General features: G+C 45.6%; 2 protein-coding genes across 2 annotated transcripts in view; one reads left to right on the top strand and one right to left on the bottom strand.

The window, feature by feature from the left end:
- Positions 1-5: 5 nt before the first annotated feature.
- LOC103804867 (MARVEL domain-containing protein 3-like) lies at positions 6-541 on the top strand (the record flags this gene model as incomplete). The annotated part of the gene is given in 2 exon segments (XM_009077502.1): positions 6-243; positions 246-541. Coding segments are annotated over 2 exon segments (534 nt in total), but the record flags the coding sequence as incomplete, so codon positions are not given.
- A 5,798-nt stretch (positions 542-6,339) lies between these two features.
- PHLPP2 (PH domain and leucine rich repeat protein phosphatase 2) overlaps positions 6,340-19,459 on the bottom strand; it is a gene marked incomplete at its 5' end in the record, with an annotated part of 29,005 nt that continues 15,885 nt past the window's right edge. Inside the window, 13 exon segments of the mRNA XM_009077501.1 lie at positions 6,340-7,479; positions 8,749-8,980; positions 9,110-9,298; positions 9,739-9,849; positions 10,239-10,369; positions 11,608-11,770; positions 12,268-12,468; positions 13,216-13,371; positions 14,642-14,737; positions 15,330-15,390; positions 15,871-16,073; positions 16,795-17,016; positions 19,035-19,181. Coding sequence (XP_009075749.1) covers positions 6,340-7,479; positions 8,749-8,980; positions 9,110-9,298; positions 9,739-9,849; positions 10,239-10,369; positions 11,608-11,770; positions 12,268-12,468; positions 13,216-13,371; positions 14,642-14,737; positions 15,330-15,390; positions 15,871-16,073; positions 16,795-17,016; positions 19,035-19,181 — 3,052 coding nt within the window.

The raw sequence follows: 19,459 nt of genomic DNA on the forward strand, positions 1-19,459 counted from the left end.
GCTCCGTGTCCGGCCGTCCGACGGGAGGATACACTGGGCTCCCCAGCCTGGGCGGCATCTACTACTACCTGTACGGCGGCGCCTACAGCGGCTTCAGCGGAGCGGAGGGGGAGGGAGCTCAGCAGCTTGACCAGCATTTCTACCTACTGAAGCTGCCCATCGCGAGGGCAGCGATGGCCGTGGGAGGGTGTCTTCTGGTCTTACCTTGTGTTCTTGTCTTGGTTGGTGTCCTACGGCTGGCATGGCATGGCTGCTAATTGAGTGTGCCGTGAACATAGCGATCGCAGTGGGCACAGTGCCCGCGCTGTACTATTTCTTCCATTCTCTGATGGAGGTTTATAATTCATCGGTGTGCAAAGAGAGAGAGCAGCTTTATCAGAGCAAAGGCTATCAAGGGTTCTGGTGCAGCCTGCACGGGGCAGAGATTGCTGCTGGCCTCCTGGGCTGCGTGGCTGCCGTGGCATACCTGCTCAGTGCAGGCCTCGCTGCCAAGGGGTACAAGATGGTTCACGAACGGAAACAGAAGCCAGTACAATTATAAGAGCTTTCAAATGATTCCTCTACTTCAGTAATGGTCATGATCTTTGCCAGTCTCCTTTCTGAGACAAAGCAATATGCTTTCCCTGCTTCTGGGCAGTGCATCCTTAATGCTGCAGCAGAACACGCACCAAGAGAGCACAGCCCTGCACGTGGTAGAGTCAGGCTGTTCCTAACTTGAATTTGCATTACTGAATCATTAGTGACTCACAGCTAGTTCGATGACTTGTCTCCTGTCCCCACACAGCCGACCAGTCTGCCTCACAGGCAGCCTTCCCACTCACTGCTGGGTGTCCCATGCTCCCTCAGTGAGCTCTTGCTGAAAGTACTGCCACCACATGCTTCTGCTGATGAGCAGCTCTGTGTAGCTGAAACTGCCTTCACAGTCATGTGTTAAGGCCTGTGACTGCTGAGAACAGACCTCCTAAGAACAAGTGATTGAGGCCCGTGGTTGTGTCAGCTAAATATTACTTCCTTGTAGGTCTCTTGGAATTAACAGGGCAGTTTGAACACGGCACTTATAAAGCCATCAAAAAATCCTGAGCAAACCCTGCCGAATGATGGGTACACTCACTTGTGACACAATGCCTTTTCAAACTCCTGGAGAAGGCCCATTTTTTAATGAAATGGTCTTTTATATAATTTGTATACAACAGTTTTACTCACAACAGATGCCCTGAGTAGGTATAATCAGACAAAAGCTTTAAGAGATTCAGGGGGTGGTGACGTATATAATTTTCAAAATATATTTTAAATGGACAAGTTGGGGAAATGAGATGCTGCTCTTACATTATTTAAGAATTTTAAAAAAAGGTGAAATTTACTTTTTATCTTTTAGGAAAACTTTGATAGGAAATTCAACTGGGAAAAGTAACACTAGAATCACCAATTTGTGCCTCAATGAAACGTGACTTCAGAGCAATGCCCACACAAGGATGGAACCACATGGTCTCACAGACCAGTTCTGCCCATCTCATAAAACTAAACACACCAGAAACATTCTTTGCCTTGGACATACCTCCACTTCCACTGGCACCAGTGACTAAGTCCTCACCATTACCAACACCACAGAACAGTGTTGTCACTAGAGGTACAAAACCAACACAGATGCCAAACAGGAACACACCAGGTGCCCTGGGGTTTGTTGGGTATTTCCTGCCTACTACCTTTTAGTAGCTAGATGCACTGAGTGTGTCGGTGCAGGGATTTCTGTGGACAGTCCACTGTAGAGAGCTGTACAATGCTATTTGGAGCATGCTCACAGGGCAGGACTCCTCTGGCAGGAAACAGAAAGCTGCCTTAATAATTGGCACTGTGAATTCCACCTTCACGGTGTTCTGCAAGTAGCTTTTGTATGAAAGGCTGACGAGTGTAGCAGCACACAGAGCTCAGTGAAGGAGAACTTGCAGCACAGATCCTGCTAGACACAGCTAGCTTTGACCGGGATATTGCACAAATTCCCTCCAGCACAGTAACAGAATCAGAATAAATTGTTAAATGAAAGTAAAAATCTTTATTGCTAAGTCAGCTGAAAATTTGATGCAAAAATATTCTTCCTTCCTAGACTGCTCTATACATCTGAATAAAGAATCAGTGGACTAGTGTTTTCCAGCAATCTCACGTTATTTGTCTCTCCAAAGCAATACAAACATAGGCCACAGTGCTGAAGGTGCATTCACTGGACAACCTACTCCCATACATGATAAAAACAGATTATTATAGGTGCATGCTAGAGTGAGATACAGAAAATATTCTTTTTTAAAAACAAAAAAAAAAACCAAACATGAAAAACGATCATTTAATAAATGGTGCATTGCAGTATCTTTTTTTACCATGCACTGGGTCATATGAGTCAAGTTTAAAAAAAGGTTAAGTTTTAAAATGTGAAAAAAAGAGGAAAAAATACAGTTGAGTCTTCAGACACCAATAGAACAGCAGACAACGACTGCACAAAAGCAAAGAGGTGACCCTACTGCCTGAAGAAGGCCTTGGCAAGTGACACAGAAGTGATCACCATCCGCAAGGAGTGCAGAAACTCTCCATGTCCAAGGGCCTTAGGTGCAGCTGCAGGTCCTGTGTACTAGGGGAAGGATTTCAGACTTCACAGCAGCCTGTCCCCAAGAGAGAGAAATACTTGCTCCTTCTTGGAACAGGATTTTATCCTCCCATCTCACTGAGGATTGTGGTCTGGCACCAACAGTCTGCAATGTTGCCTCCATCAGGCCTTTTCCCAGTGCTGGGGGCAACTTGGAGGCTCCTCCTTATCCTGAACACCTGGGCCCTGACCACCCACCCCTGAATACAGCCTTTATGGTTCCTTTTGCAGAAGCCTTTCTGGCCAGGACAAGGCAGCCAGGTCAGTGCCTTCAGAACACCTTTCTTGGTGAGCAAGCACATCAGCAGAGCCAGAAATACTGAAGGGATGGACCAAGGAAGTTCTCAGCCTCACGTGGCTGTGGCCACGTGGAGTGTGGCAGAGCTGGGACAAGACAGCCTGATGATCTCAAGCTGAGAACCTCTCTCTAATAGTGAATCTGTGAGTAAGTGGGATGTTGTCAGTGATGTGGCTCTGTGGAGATGATTTATCTGTGCAAGACCCACATACAGAAATCATGGAAGGGACTGGAGAAAAGGAAGAGAACTGGGAAGACACTTTCTATCCCTGCTATGAATCCTTCAGTAGGCTTGGCCATTCATACCTGTTCCACCTACAGCCAGTGCTTCTCAGGAGTTTGAAATCTATGGTGGTGTTAATAAGTAATATGGGGAAGACACAAGAGGGAGGCAGGAAAACAAAAGGTGGTGGAGGGAAGTACTCTGGACAGTCTAACCACTGTCTAACCAATGTCAGAAAAAACCCTTTCTTTGGATGACAGCGACCTCAAAGGATAACTCAACATTTGGAATCTCGTGTTAGAAAATCCAAGATATTTGCATGAAAAAATGATGACAGTGTCTTTGCCGATACTCAAAACAGGCCTAGGAAAAAGTAGCACTTTTTGTGATGAACAGGCACTATTTTTAATGCATGAAAATGATTTTGGATGAGTGAAGAAAAAGCTTCACAATGCTGTGGCTGAAACGGAAAAGAAAAATATTAATCTTCAGAAGAAGTACACAGAAGATATGCAGAAGCTGCTTGAGGACACCAATGCTCATCTCAGCCAAATACGAGGATTATTTGGAACAGGTGAAGTCGAATTCAGGCTGTGCTGCCCAGAGTGAGATAACCAACTCATAATACCAGCTTAAGCAGAGAAATCTGTGGACTCGACACAGAATGTGAGAACAAGCTGTGTTCTTCCATGACAGTTCATATCCATAGAAAATAGGAGCTGGCTGCATTAAGCTCCCTTTCTGCTTCAAAACCAGAAACAGCACTGGAGAAACAGACTAAGTAGGAATTCCTTGTGTTCCATTCTGCCACCAGCATGAAGAGGAGCAGTTCAGAAATCTCCATGCTCCACTGCAGAGCTGTGACCTCCTTAGTCCTTCCCCACTGAGCTAGGTAGAGCCGTTCACAACTAACTCCTTGTGGCAGCTCTCCATGCAATGCTACTGGTTCAGACTGGCAAGAACACAGTGAACTTTCCACATCAGTGCAAGAAACAGAGATCTGATTTGCATTAACATCTGCCACTCTACTAGTGCAAGGTTTGTCACAGTCTTACTCAGAAAGAACGGTGTGTTTCTGCATCAGTCCCATACTGAAAAGAGACTGCTTTGCAGTTCTGTCAAGTACCAGAAAGTGTTGGGCTAGGCACAGATATTTGGTAAAATTATCACCAATGACAGAATCAAAAGTCACAGTCAAATGCATCAGGATGAGCCTTTTCTGCATACTTACATGATAGGAACATGAAAGAGGTTTGGGGTTTCATATCTGAATACTTTCTGCTGTTGTTTCTGTGATTCTAAGAATCAGCTTCAATCTCTAGTTCCAAATGAAAGTGGCATTTAAACAAAAACTGTGAGAGTTTAAACTTTGGGAAAAGTTGGTTTGTTTCACAATTACACTGCAACTAGCACAAGGTATATCCTAAAATGTGGATCCTCATGCAGGGCAAAATACATACTTTTTTTCTTAGTGAGAAGAAATTCAAAGTGCTTTGAAATCTCAGTAAAACTCCACTAGATTTTGTCAAAATATTTGTATTGACAGAATCCCACAAGTAGTCTGCACAGTATTTCCTTCTGAGCAAGGCCAAAACCAGACAGCTCAAGCCCCTCAGATGTCTTCAGAAGAAACTTTTAAGTTTTCTTCATAAATATAATTAGTAAAGAAGAAAAGGCACTAGCCCACATTACAGTCAGGATTATTGCACCTCTGACATGACCAGGGCAGCTGCTGTCCAGCTGTCAGCAAGGAAGACAGACCTGCATGCTACAGGGACAGTGGTCTCCAACAACCCTTACACAAGATGATGACACAGGCAGCCAACTTACACCCTGCACTAGAAATCCGAATGGAAACACAATGTGGCTGTGGAGTGCAGACTGGCCAGTTCACCATTAGTGGGGCTGTTTTAAATGTCTTTTCCAGTTTTTACTACGGTAAAAAGTTCTATTTTTGCTTTTGTGCTGAAAGCTAAGCAGGAACAACTATGCTTCCACCTTGTTTGTGGCCAAATTGGGCATGTACCATGAAATGCAGGTTGCTGTAGATTTGGAATATGACTCCTGTTTTCAGAGGCAAGCAAGGACCCTGTGGCTGATAGGGCAGAGGCTTATGCTGGTGGAACAGAGCACTGGACACTTCCCCCCAGCACCCAGAGGGCAGCCCCACTGCTCGCCAGCCTTAGAGCAGCACACGGTGATTACAGCTTGGCTCTTCTGACCGAGCACTGAGACAACCATGAGCTCCTGGGTTCATCCCATGTCTTCTAGATACAGGAAGCCTCTACTGTGAAGCATCCATGATGGAGGTGGCCAAGCTGCTGCTGAGCTGGGTCTGTGCTCAGCAGCTAGAAGCACTAGCTCTACACATTACCTTCATCAACCAGTCTGGAGCTGAGTTTTCCTATGCTCCTTATTTACTGCATTGGTTGGCACCTGCTTATCAGCTATGTATTTTCTCATCCTGCACAGGATGATCCCATCATAACCCTCACTCTACCCTGCACTAGTGCTCATCAGAACACTGGTACCCTGAGTTTTCCACTGCCCCAACAACATCCATTGGGAAAAGCCCCCAGCACACCTGCTGTGGAGTGCTTTCTCCCCAAACCCTAAATAATAAAGTGCTGGGCTGAAGGGGAGCAGAACAGCTTAAGTGCAATCAATAAAAGTGCTTGCAATTAATGTAGGAAACCATTCTTGGGTCAGCTTCATTGCAACTGGCTGTATTCTTCCAAGGAACAACAAAGTCGGGTGCTGGGAGGGAGCGCGGGACACTGCACTGGAAATATTCACAGGACTAAACACTGCACACTGCCCCCTCAGCAGCCTCCTCACCCCACACACATACACCAGCCCCTTTCTTGCAGAGCTGGCGGAACCTCAGGGTTCAAGGAGTTACAGGCAAGTGTCAGAACACCTGCCTTCTTCCTAGTGCTTGCACCATTTCCAGACAGTCCCTAACACAGAGCTCAGCTGCTGGTCTGAGTGCTCATAGAACAACTGAGACTCTACAGTGAAAAGTGGACAGCCCAGACCTTGGCACTCTCAAGTCTTCCTTGACTCCACTAAGGAAGCAGCAGGTGCCTGTACTCCTTGCAGATCCCAGCTCCCCTTGGAGGGCAAGACAGCCCTTATGAAACAGAGCTTGCTGGGACACACAACATAGGAGTGGTACTCGTAGGGTTACAAAGCTGTGTCAAACTCCTCTGGCAGGGGCACTGCATGTTCCTCTTTCTGCTCCTGATCTGCTCCGTTCTCCTGGTGCTGCTTCATTTGTTCCTTCACTTCCTCTTCCAGATCAGGTGGCACCACAAATTGATCTTCTGGCTCCATCTGGGATGGAGCAGCAAAATAGCCTGTCTTCTTCTTGGGTGCCTCTGTGGCTACTTCGATGAGGTTGAGGCTCTCCTCCAAGGGCACTATGGAGCCATTGGAAAGCTTCTTTCCATAGAGACAACATGTGGAAAGAGATTTTTGCAGTTCACACTTTTCCTTGACCCCTCTCTGCACAGTGTTGCTGTTTACACTGTTCTGTCTCCGAATGATGAGGACAAGCCCAGAGTCATCCTCTGGTCCTAGAGCAGAGGAGCTGTATTCTGCAGCAGGACGTTCCAACTCCAGACCTTTTCCTTTACAGCAGTGGATGTCCACCTCTACCTCCACTTTACTGCCATTTGTCATCACACCTTCCACAGGCTGCTCATCATCGCTATCCAGACCATTGTCAGACTGGTTGCTAGAGAAGGTGGCACTGGAAGGTTGGCGCTGAAAGATGCTTGAGGGGGGCACAGGGTGTAGGCTGCAACGTCGCTCCTGTCGTGGTAGCAAACTGCCATCAAGACCAACAGCATTGTGTTCATCTGAAGCAGTAGAGCCCACCTCACTGCTAACCTCAGAAGCAGACAGTTCACTGCTGAACTCCGAAGCAATTCCACTGCTAGATGAAGGTGTTGCTGGCTTGGTAGTGCTGGAACTAAATCCCCCGGGACCTGGCAGAGTGAGGCCATGCATTTCACATGTGCAGTTGTCCTCACTGATGTTCAGACACACCACCATTGCACCTACATTGTCTTGGCAACCATAGCTTTGGGCTAAAGTGCAGAGTATCTTCGCAGCAGCTAGGGGGTCGTGTTGGTGCCGCACAGCTGAGACAGCCTCTGTGTAAGAAAGGTGTTCCCAGAGGGCTTTGTTCCCTAGAAGTAGCAGGTCATCTTGTACAGTCAGTGGAATGGAATTGACATGTGGTTTGGGCAGGATCCAAGGATGCAGATATGTGCAGCCCAGCATCCGAGTACAACAAGTCACACCATTGACCTTATTGTCCTGCAGACAAGGGAAACAAGGCAGTAGCATTAGATGTGCTATGAGATCATTTGAAGAGCAACGTTTCCCCTGCTCACATGCTGCTTTGGAGCCTTAAGAAATGCCAATTACGCAGCTACATTACAGGAGAAAGGGATCTAGGTGCACAGACATTCACTGTACCGGATCATCAGGCACAGTAACCCCATCACCCACACTGGCAATTAGATGCTTTTATCCCACAAGACAGTTTGTTGCACTCTGAAGAACTGTAGCAGACTATTCTGAAAAGTGCAGCCAGACTAGCTGCAGCACACTGATCAGAGAATTTCACGAGGCATATGTGACACCTATTTGGCCACTATGAGTGAGATAGTGACTTTTGACTTCCTCAGTGCAAGGCAGATTACCCAGACATTAAATGATGTCTGTGTATTTAAACTATTGCCCTCCTTATTAACATATAACTACATTCCAAAATGTGGACACTACATCCTGACGATGAACAAACAAGTATCTCACACTACTCCTGCAACCTGGATGTATTAGCCTGCTAGATGGTCCCCTGGCCAGCCTGGCAGTGGTGTCCCAGACAGAAAGGTGCCCACAGCCCTCAGTCCCTTTTCCAAGTCAGTGCATACAGAGTGCACAGCTCCCTCATTGCTCTGAATTTAAGTTCAGTGTTCTGAATTTCTCTATTCTCTGGGTGTTAATGCTGCGGCTGCTGCTGCCAAGTACTAAAACCCAGCAGAGGGACACATGCAGGGAAGTCTCCTTAGACAATGATTTCACTTTGGGTTTTCAGAATCCATTAATGAGCTGGTTTTTAAACCACTTAACGTGGTACACTGACCCCACAGCTATTTTTAGTCAGAGTGCTCAGGTGCAGTGTTAGAGCACCTTGCAGAGCTGTAACACAGTCACAGATTATCCCCGTGAGAAACACTTTTATCTAACAGCCTGATACTGCTGATGTATTTTTCCAGTTCTTTGGAACTCCTCTGTTATTTCCAAGTTTTCAGAAAGTTAGCATTCACAGAGTTCTCCAGAAACCATTTTAATACTTTTGCATAAAGATCAGGTATCCTGTACTTGTAGCTCTCAGGCCATAATTGGTGTTTAAGGAATAAGTCATTCTGAACAGCTAATCAGAAAGAAGTAGAACAGGAAGCACCACACAAGTCACTCAGACACCTCCATGTCACCCTCAGCCCTGCAGTGCTGTGCAGGCAGCAGAGCTCATACATTTACGGAAGAGTGGAAACTGAAGTGAAGAGGGTCCAAACCAACCTCTGTTATAATGGCTTTTTGCTCCTTGATTCTCCTGGCTTCTTCTGAACACTGTTCAAGGCTGAAGACTTTGGAGAGAGGCAGTGGTTTTCCACTTCGGCACAGAATGGCTTGGCACGTCCCCACATTCGCCACCGTCAGAGAAAAGCTGCTGGCTGTATCAGCCACCTCATGATGAATATAGCAAAGGACAGCAGAGGAACCCAGCTTCTGCCCAGCCATGCCCAGCTTCCTGTTGGAGGAGAAGGTGTAGGAGGCTCCAGACTCCAGTGACAGGCATTCTGGAGGGCTGCCTCACCCCACCTAACACATTGATATACCTATGCAGGTCCCACCAGGACCAGCTTGCTCACTGTCCTACCTGTGGGAGACCAAGAAGGTGTTGGACATGAACATGGTGTCTGACTGCTGTACCTCCTCCAGGAGCACATCGGCCATGGTGCACTGCAGCAAGCGTGGAAGTTCCTCATTCTTGTCACCATCAAACATGCCATACACAGCCTCCACCCCCTCTGCAAAGCTCCCCAGTGCCAGGGATGACACACACAGCCTGTTAGAAAAGCATATAAGCAAAGTTAAATGTCTCAGAAGATTACATGTTTCCCAAAACCAGAGCCACCAGGCACATTGCTGTGAGCACCATTCTCACAGGGCAGCAAAGCCACTGTCCCTACATTCACTGCCCTGGGAGGTGTACAGCTGCATCTTATTGCTGGAACCCTCCTTGACCACATGCAGGAGAGGGCAACAGGCACACCTGGCAAGAGAGAAAGCATCTCTGCTGGAATGGGAAGGAAAGTCACAGTGTCCCAGGATAAGTGTGAAAATTGAGGGAATAGACAATTTGGAGGCTTGAGTTACCAAGACTTAGTAAGAGATCCAGAGAGACAAAGGGACGGATGAGCTCTTAGGCTTGGGGGCTCAGCAGTGCACTCTGCCCAGCACCCTGAGAAAACAAAGTGTCAGTGCCCAGCAGACCACAATACTCACTTATTTCTCTGGCCTGCCATCTCAGCTACTCCGTGACTCCAGAAGGTAGACATGAGTGCCGAGTCTGCCGTGAGGGAGGGCTTAGCATCAATCTTCAGTGTGGTAATGTGACTACAGAGAGAACAGAAGTCATGCTCTTCTAGACCCCGCTGAACACTTTGTGGCCATAGGACCTTGTCCAGTCTAGAGTTTTAGACAGCAGTCTGTGGAAAGAACTGCACCAAGGAGAGGAGTTTAAGGTCTTGGCCTTCTGGAGATGTCTGGCTGCTTATGCCAGAGACAGCTGGGAGAACCTTGTACCACCTGAAAAATTGCTTGCTCTGATGTTTTGAACCCAAACTTTTCCCTTCCTACAGACAGAAGTCTCATCTGCCTCAGGCAGGGAACATTATAACTCTATGCAGTGCTGTAATACACAGTTTACTATCCTATTTCCTCTCCTGGGAAGGGTTACCCTTTCCTGTGCAAGTCACTACTGGGTTGGCATCTCAATGCCTCACCTGAAGATATCCAGTGTCTTGTGTTCTAGCACCAGGTTTGTGTTTCCGCTCAGGTCCAGCTCTTGCAAGGCACCTGGCAGTGCCTCAGGGATTAGGATTTCAGTTAACTCATTGCAGCTCAAGTCCACAAACTGCAGTAGCAACAAACAGCACAATGTCAAAGAAAATACTCTTTATTTTGTCATGTTATCAGTTACTTCAGTGCTCCTTACAAATATCATACAACCCCACTACTGACTGTATCCCACACACTGGTCATGAAAATGGGTCTGACCTGTCAGCAGAAGAATGATTCATAAGCAGCAGGTACTTATAACTTGGAATAGCCAGGACCCCAGTCCTGAAAGACCAGGTCACACTAATAATAAAAGAAGGCGTCTCTATACAAACTTGCCTAGCTATATAACACTGCCCACTGTCTCAAATGCCAGAAACTAGAAAGGCTGAGTCAGATACAAGAGGTAAGGGTGAATGACAGATAATCCTTGATCAACTCAGAAAGGTGACAGAAATGCATATTTTGTGCCCTCTTCTTGGGTAGATCAAGCAAAATCATAGAACCACAGAATGGTTTGTGTTGGAAAGGACCTTAGAGCTCATCTTGTTCCACTCCCTGCCATGGGAAAGGACACCTTCCACTACTAGCCCAGGTTGCCCTAAGCCCCCTCCAATCTGGCCTGGAACACTCCCTTCTCAGGGCAATCTGTGCCAGTGCCTCACCAACCTCACAAGGAAGAATTTCTTCATAATATCCAACCTTAACCTACTTTCAGTTTAAAGCCACTCTCCATTGTGGTGTTACTCCATACCCTTGTCCAAAGTCCCTCTCCACCTCTCCTGTTGCCTCTTTAGGTACTGAAAGGCTGAAATAAGGTCACTCCAGAGCCTTCTCTTCTTCAGGCTGAACAACCCTAACTCTCAAAGCCTGTCTCCACAGGAGAGGTGCTCCAGGGCTGTGATCCTCTTCATGGCCTTCTCTGGACCCACTCCAACAGGTGTAAGTCCTTCTTGTGCTGAGGACCCCAGAGCTGGAGGCAGCACTGCAGGTGAGGTCTCACCAGCGTAGAGGGACAGAATCCCACCCTCACCTGGGGATGCAGCCCAGCACACAGTTGGTTTCTGGGTGCCAGTGCACATGGCTGGGTCATGTCCAGTCTCTCACCCACCAGCACCCCAAGTCCTTCTCCCCAAGGCTGCTCTCGATCTCTGCTTCCCCCAGCCTGGATTGATACTGGGGGTTGCCATGACCCAGGTACAGCACCTTACACTTGGCCTTGCTGGCATCTCCAGTTTCTCTCCTAGCAGTTACTCTTCATACTCCAACCCAAACTTTCCCCGGATTATCTCTGTACCTCCTCCATAAAAATACCTGAATACGGGGCAAATGCAGGATCTCTGGAAAGATGCTGATTTCATTAGAGTGTGCAATAAGTGTATGAAGTAGTTTGCAGTTTGCAATTGTTGTAGGAATTGTTTTCAGTTTGTTGCCACTCAGATTCAGTTCTTCCAAGTGTTCCAGCTTACTAAGTTTGCTGAAAGGGAAAAAAATATTACTGTATCTTACAGGCAAGAATTTGTCACTCTTTGAAGCTGCAGATGAGGTATCCATAGACAGTGGCCCTTGTGAGCTACATTTCTGATTTACTGACAGGAGACCAAAAGTCATAAGAGATGCTCTAAGAGTACAGGGTTCCCAAGCCTGGCTTGGATTTGTACAACAGACAGAAAACTTCACTATCAGTGCTGAAGCTGTGAAGAAATACCACCCTATCCCCACACACATGCAACACATCCCTTAGTCCCCCTGGATGACACCACAACTAGGAGGACAGGAACCCCCACAGCCAATGGTACTCCGTGACAACCCTCCTTAACATACTTCCCTTCACTTTGTGTGTAGAAAAGTCAGACTTTTGTCATCAAGCCACAGGGAGAGCCTCTCACGCTGCTACTGACTCCCAGACAATCACGGGGAGGCAGCAGCATCCTCCTGCATCCACTGTCTTGCCCAGCAGCCTTACTAACTGACCTTGCAGGGAAAGTCTGCAGGTTATTGTTTGCCAGATGCAGGATCCGTAGGCTCGGGTGTCCCACCAAGACAGGGATGCATTGATCTGTGAGGTTGTTATTGGTCAAGTACAGCAGCTGCAGCATGCTCAGACTCTCCTCTCCTGTACATGCGGAGGGCAAGGACTCCAGGCTGTTTGCAGATGCATTCAGGTACCTGAGGCTAAGCATAGCAAGTGCAAAAATCAGACTTCACATCATCCAAACCACTATGTTAACAGCAGGAAAAGGAGCTACACAAATGCCACTGTGGACAGCAGAATGAGATAACACCATAACATCCCTACTTACATTAATATTTATGAATCTACTAATGACTCACTAGATGTGTAACAGTGTGGATGCACACAGCATTTTACAGTAAACTATGAATACTGAAGAGTCTGTGCAAGGGGTGAGTAATACTGGTGGAAGTAGATGACATAAACCTTTACTCAAACTCTTTCAAAGAAGGGCTTACTCCTGTCTGTACAGACAGTTATGAAGGGTTGTTCATTTGTAAAGGGTCTCTCTCCTTGTTCTCCAATGACCTGAGGTACTTTCTGGTAAAATATCTGAAAATCTGTCTGGCTTCTTTCCTTTGCATCTGAATTTAGGGAAACTTTGAAAGACAAAGCTCTTCAGGTAGTAACAAAATCTTAGAAACTGCTGCAACCAAAGCTAATTCTTCAGTTGGCTGTTGGGTTAGGCAAGCCTCTGTCTTCCTGAAATTAAACAGTAAAATGGAATGATTCCTTCAAATTATCCTGATGGCTTCCTTATGGCACCTGAATTACTTCCTCATAAAGTGTACACATCATTATGTCTTATGCAAACAGCACCTCGCAAGGACAGTCACACAGGTGCCACTTTGAGCCTTTATGGCTCCAAAGGATAATGCAGATAAAAGATGTTTGCTGCTGACACTCACTTCAGAGCCTTGACAAAGAGTGTCTCTGGGAGTTTAGTCAACAGGTTGTGCTGAAGGTCCAGCACCTCCAGTGGAATGTGTTCTAGAAGAGGTGGAAGGCTCTGCAGACGATTGTGCCCCACCATCAACTTCCGAAGGCTCAAGCTGCTGAGGATCCTAGAAAGACATAGGGATTTCTATTTAGCTCTGTTCACTCCACATCCAGAGTGGGAAACATAGTATTGGATCTACTCAATTTAACTGTACAGCAGAGAAAAATCAAAATACACTGATCCACAAAATGTAAACAATGACAAAGCAGAACACCACACAGGGTAAGGTGCCTCAGTCTCTCTGATCAAAAGCATATCTGCATTTCTCTCTATGCTACTGCAGATCTGTATTTTGTGATCCAGATCTGCCAGCGTGTATGTGCTCAGCATCCTCTCAGGCAGACAGACAGAGGAGTCATAAAGGATGGATTTAAATTCCTGTTTTTGCTTGTATGCAGAAAGAAGTGCTTCCCCTGTGCCAACCTAAATTCAGAGTTTTAACCAGCTGCTTAGCACTCCTGTATTATTTCTGAGGCACTACATTGTTCTTTGCATAAGATACTTACAATTTGGTCTTTTTCATCCATTGGCATGGCTAAAATTCTCTAAGTTCTCATTATCACATCCTTGTTATATCCTTTTCCTGCTTTTGGTGTACATTGTTTTACTGTGACAACCATTAGAGTGTCACTGCTGATCACTTCCTATGCCTCTTGCTTTAACTTCTTCAACCTATGCTCAGCATTCCTCCCCTGTCACCCACTCTTCCATTCAGTTTCAATACAGCTTACCCTAGACACTGTCATTCATCACAATCACACCCCCACCAAACACCCTTGTTAGGCTAAGAATATTTGTGCTTTGCTTCTCCCCAGGGTATCCCTGGTACCTTGGGGAAGTAATTACAAATATCTGCAAAATTATATTAGTTCTTGGCTCTCCTTACTGCATTTCTCCAGAAACTGAAATGGGGAGAAAGGAGTGGCTGATGGTGTGCTGTGAAAGCTACCTGAGATCAGCTCTGTCCCTATCAAAGGTAACAGATGAAATCTGGGGGACAATGCAAAATGTATTAGGGTCTCACCTACAACCTGTGTTCACAGATACTATAGAAATACAAACTCACAGCAGCATGTTCTACTTCAGGCACAAATAGCTGCAGTAGCAGCTGAAAGCACAGGCTGGAATTACCTGGCCCCTTTTGTTCAAGAGGCTGACCTAGAAGTTGGGTCTTTTCAACACTTTGAATACAGAGTATTTTTGATGCTGCATAGATAAAGAGGATTATATCTCTGTACAACAAGGAGTAAAGCAACTGGAATAGCACTGCTTCTCTGTCCCCAGTCAGCCCACTGTAGAATAAAGCTCAGCTCTGTTTAAGAAGGTTTGCTGACCTCGATGGAAGCTCCACAAGGAAGTTGTAGCTCACATCCAAAACTTCCAGTTTCTTTGCTTCACAGGCCCAGTCTGGGATATACTGTAGTTGATTGCTGAGAAAAGCAAGTAGGAAAAGCTAGACATCAGCACTCCATATGGAACAGACCCTGTTTGAATGCTGCATGTTTAGTGACAGCAAAACCAAAACCAGGCAAAAAATGAACAACAGCATCTGAGTTAGTCACATGGAATTTATCTCATGGCTAGCTGTGTAAAGCAAACTGAGCTGGGTGCATGACTTGGGAAGGTATCCTGTCTTACAGGGACCACAATGCTGCTCCAAGGGCAGATGAAGACAATGAAACCGACAGCAGAGATCACTGGCAGCTACTCTAAATGTTTAGTCCACAGATCCCCATCATTCAGCTCAGTAAGCTGTCACAAGTTCAGTGGTCCCTGCTTGTTATTTTTTTCTGATCACAGCCTATGGCTGAAGGACAGCCAGTCACCTGACCATGTCATACTGGTTCAGAGGGACTACTGGTCTGGTACACTTTCACCATTCTTTAGTGCTGGGCTTTGCAGTTCTATTGTGTTTAATTGCTCTCAATTCTTTTAAAAGTTTAAAACCTCCAGAAAACTTCTCAGAAAACAGCAAAGGGGTTCAGACACTTGCTTTAAATTCTGTGGGGTATGGTCACTTACTGAGAGAGTTCTAGACATGTCAGTCGACCAGGAACAGGATAAATATTGACAGCTGTCAGACCTGATGAAGTAAAGCAAATAATTATGATTGCAGAGCTTCAAAGGGAAAATAGCACAGAGAAGTAGCTTAGCTATCAAGTGATACTCATAGTCTTTCTTTATGGAGACTCAAGGTCTCCACTGATCCTTCCTAACACAGAGTTCACACTTCATACATCTGCCATATGGCACTACAGTGTCTCACTATCCCATTTCTCCATCTGCCATGTGGGGCACCAGAACAAGGGAGAACTGTACTTTTCTTTGTAGGCTCCCAAACAGATCTCACTGGAAGATGAACTCCTTGGACAGTAACTCAACACCACAACCCCCACCCTGTTTCACAGCCCATGCACACACATGCAGATGTGATCCCTACGAGCTAACTACACAGAGGACCCTCCACATACAGTCACACCACAGTAGCATCAGAGTAGAGGGCAAAAGGCTATTTTCCTTTGCTCCCAGGGCTTGAAGGAAGAAGGCAGGAAAAGAGACATACAGTTGCTGTTGGCATAGAGGGCCCGAAGGGAGAAGCCACTCAGTGTCAGCTCTCTCAGCTTATTCCGCTCACAGTGCAGCTGTTCCAGGCTGCCCAAGGAGCTCAGATCCAGATCTGTCATCTGATTGTCTCGCAAATCCATGTAAGTCACAGATTTGTTCCCTTCCAGAGTGTCAGCTGTTGCTCTCTTCAGGTTGTTCAGCCTAAACACTCAGAGATGAGTTAAAAAGTCAGAAAATAGGACACTGAACACTTGACATCAGTAAGAAAGAAGGAAGAGGAAAGGAAGAGTTCTGGTGAAGGCTAACACCAAAGGTGAGCACAGTGAAATGTGTGGGAAACAATGGTAAATATCAGGCAGTGAATACAAACAAAAACATTTCCTTTGTCTACACTACTATGTGTAACCACTTTACTCATTCCCTAATTTTTAATTGATTTTGAAGAAAGATTCAGTCTATAAAACAGAAGCCAGGCTAAGGGACAGCTACTTTGCACTGACACAGGTAGCTAACGCAGAGAACAGATACTAGACTGCCTTGCCACGGACAAAAAGCTCTCTGTCCCTTTCTGAGAGCTCTGCAGTTGGAAGCCTGGAGAATCAGGATCACATCTCTAGGGCAAAGAGGCAAAAAAAGGGAAGGAGAGATCAAAGTGCTACCAAAGCTCACGGTAACAGCATATCACAAGAGGAAACTAGAGTGCTGGGTCACATTCAGCAGTGTCAGGCACTGCTCAGTTCACCTTGCCTCTCCAAGTGCATTCTGCACACCCTTAGAAACAGAACTCCCTAAAAGCTAAAGAATCAGTAACAGAAATCTGCACCTAGTTTATTGCAAAACATACTAGAAGGTACACAGCTCCTCCGCTGGAAATGGAAAGCAGCAATCTGCTTTACAGACACCTGCAAGTTCCCCCTCTTACCTCAGGTCCACACTTTTGATGTGACTCATACAAGCACTGCCAAGAGTTTCTAGCATGTTCCCTGCCAGGGCTAGTTTGTCTAAGGCAACGAGTTTCTCACAAATCGCTGGCAGTTCACAGAAGTTATTGAAGGAAAGCCCAAGAGAGCTGAGCTGCTGCAGGTTTCCCAGCTCTTCCGGTAAGGATGTGAGGAAATTGCCATCAAGCCAGAAGGTCTGGAGACTGCAGCAGTGACAAAGAGAAAGAAAATAATTATGTTCCCTGCCAGGGCTAGTTTGTCTAAGGCAACGAGTTTCTCACAAATCGCTGGCAGTTCACAGAAGTTATTGAAGGAAAGCCCAAGAGAGCTGAGCTGCTGCAGGTTTCCCAGCTCTTCCGGTAAGGATGTGAGGAAATTGCCATCAAGCCAGAAGGTCTGGAGACTGCAGCAGTGACAAAGAGAAAGAAAATAATTCAGCAAAGAGCAGTGAACATCACATTTAGCATTTTCAGTGCATTTTCTCATATAGCTAGCTGGTCTCAGTGTGGCTATTTTGTAGAGGCACTTAACAGGCAATTTTATTCTTATACACAAAAAGTTACTGAAGAACTTTTATTACACATAGGCTTGGAACTGCATACATGCAATACCAAACAGTTCTTAAATTATTTTGGAGGTAAACTTCGAATTGTGCCAAAGACTGTAAGCTAACACAAGCAAAATAAAAATCAGTGCTTAGGTCATAAATTCTCTTAATTACTTGGTTTTCTACAAATGGTACAGTTTAATCACAATTACTACCACACTAATGCTCTGGTAGCAGATTTTCACACTGCAGTTGTCCCTTCAGACACTCAGAAAAGAACAGGATAGCTTTCTGTTGTGAGATGAATAGTTTCAAAGTCTGCATGGCTTTTGAGACTCAGATCCCCAATATACAATTCCCTTATTATGATTATGTACCAACAGAGAACTTTCTGAACAGTGTTAGGTGGTGGTAAAATGCCATCTGAGGCCACAAAAAGTTCTTATAAGGGCTCCAGGGGTCATCAAGATGACTGGACCCATAACTAAGCTGCAAACCTCTGAAAGGTCTGAGCCTGCACACAGCTTTTTGTGGATGTGACTTCAGCGTGCAAGCCCTTGAAGCTGAACAGTGAAGGCCACAAAGCAGATAACGAGCTACTGAAGCTGAACAGGAAAGCTGTAAAGTAGGTAACAGGATCCTGACTGGCCATGCGAGGGGTTCCTAAGCTGAGGCATGGCTTTCATCAAAACCCAAACATGGGCAGTGTGCGTGGTGTGTCTGTTGACCAGGAACACCTCTCACTAATGAGAACATCCTATTTGGCTGCATAGTCAGATCCTTATCTGTGTAGTATGTAAGTAGGAGTATAACAATAAAGCTTTGCTTTGCTTGCACCATACAGAGTGGAGCCATTTTTCTTTTTCTCCATTCACCACACTTTTTCTTCACAGTTTGCATATGGCTAAAAGCTCACTCTGGAAATGACTTGCTCACATCCAGTGTGGCTGTAGACACTCCTATTTTAAAGACAGAAGCTGGAGGAAGGGCAGGCACCAGTGAACTGACAGCTCAATATCAATGCTTATCTAAACAAGTGTAATAATAGTCTTGCAATTCAATTAACCCAAGATTAAGCTTTTAGGCATTCAGGGTAGCTACTGGGGAAAATGGACAAGGTTTTTACTCCAGCAAACACTTCAAGACAAAATTTTCAGATTGCCCAAGTATTTCCCTGTTAAAATCCTCCAACAAAAAAAGCAACCAATTCTGTAGAATGCTATCAAAACATACCAATGCTGACAAAAATCACTAGACCCCTGTGAGAAGTTACCACAGAAAAGTTTCCTGTAATGAATTTAAACTTCAATAGAAACTGCATCAGTACTGAAAATGTTAAATACAAACAATGAACAAATTAAGAAAGTCACATAACTCTGCAGCTGCAGAAAAATGCACACTGACTCATTTAAGAAACAATACAATTGTCTTCAATGCTTCATCTGCATCACGTTTCCTCATCTTCACACCAGCAGCTGTAATGTTTTAATAGCAGTGCTAAAGGGATTGCACATCTTGGTTCCTCACTTTCTGCTGGAGTCAAATCATTCAGTCTTCGTGGACAGAACAGGCTGCCCTAGCACTCACCCTTTCAGAGGCAGCACCTGCACGTCAACAGTGCTCAACTGAGGCACCAAGGATGTTTATGACCACAGGTGAAGGGAACATACTCACTTCAACAGTTTGCCAATCTGACTTGGCAAGTAACGAAGTCCATTACAGGAAATATTAAGCTCTGTCAGGGTTGAGATCTCACACAGTGATACAGGAAACTCTCCCAGTCTGTTATGAGACAGGTTCAGACTCTTCAACTGAGAAAACCTATTGGCAAGAACACAAGTTAACGCACAAACCTCCATAAAGCACAAACATACAAAACAAACATACATAAAGAATTCTTAGATCTTTGTACACTGGTGATACAGTCAGCTAATTCATTATGGGACTTCCTGCATAAATTTGAGTTTAAGTGACTGATATTTTTCTCAGTCCCCAGGCTGAAAGTGACCAAATGCCCTGGTTTTACTGCAGAAACTGATAATGACCTTCTACCCTAACTCTTGACAGGCTTCCTCCTAGTGACTGTTACTAAGATTAAG

Source organism: Acanthisitta chloris, unplaced genomic scaffold (genome assembly GCF_000695815.1).
Source record: "Acanthisitta chloris isolate BGI_N310 unplaced genomic scaffold, ASM69581v1 scaffold15366, whole genome shotgun sequence".
In the NCBI taxonomy this organism is placed as follows: domain Eukaryota; kingdom Metazoa; phylum Chordata; class Aves; order Passeriformes; family Acanthisittidae; genus Acanthisitta; species Acanthisitta chloris.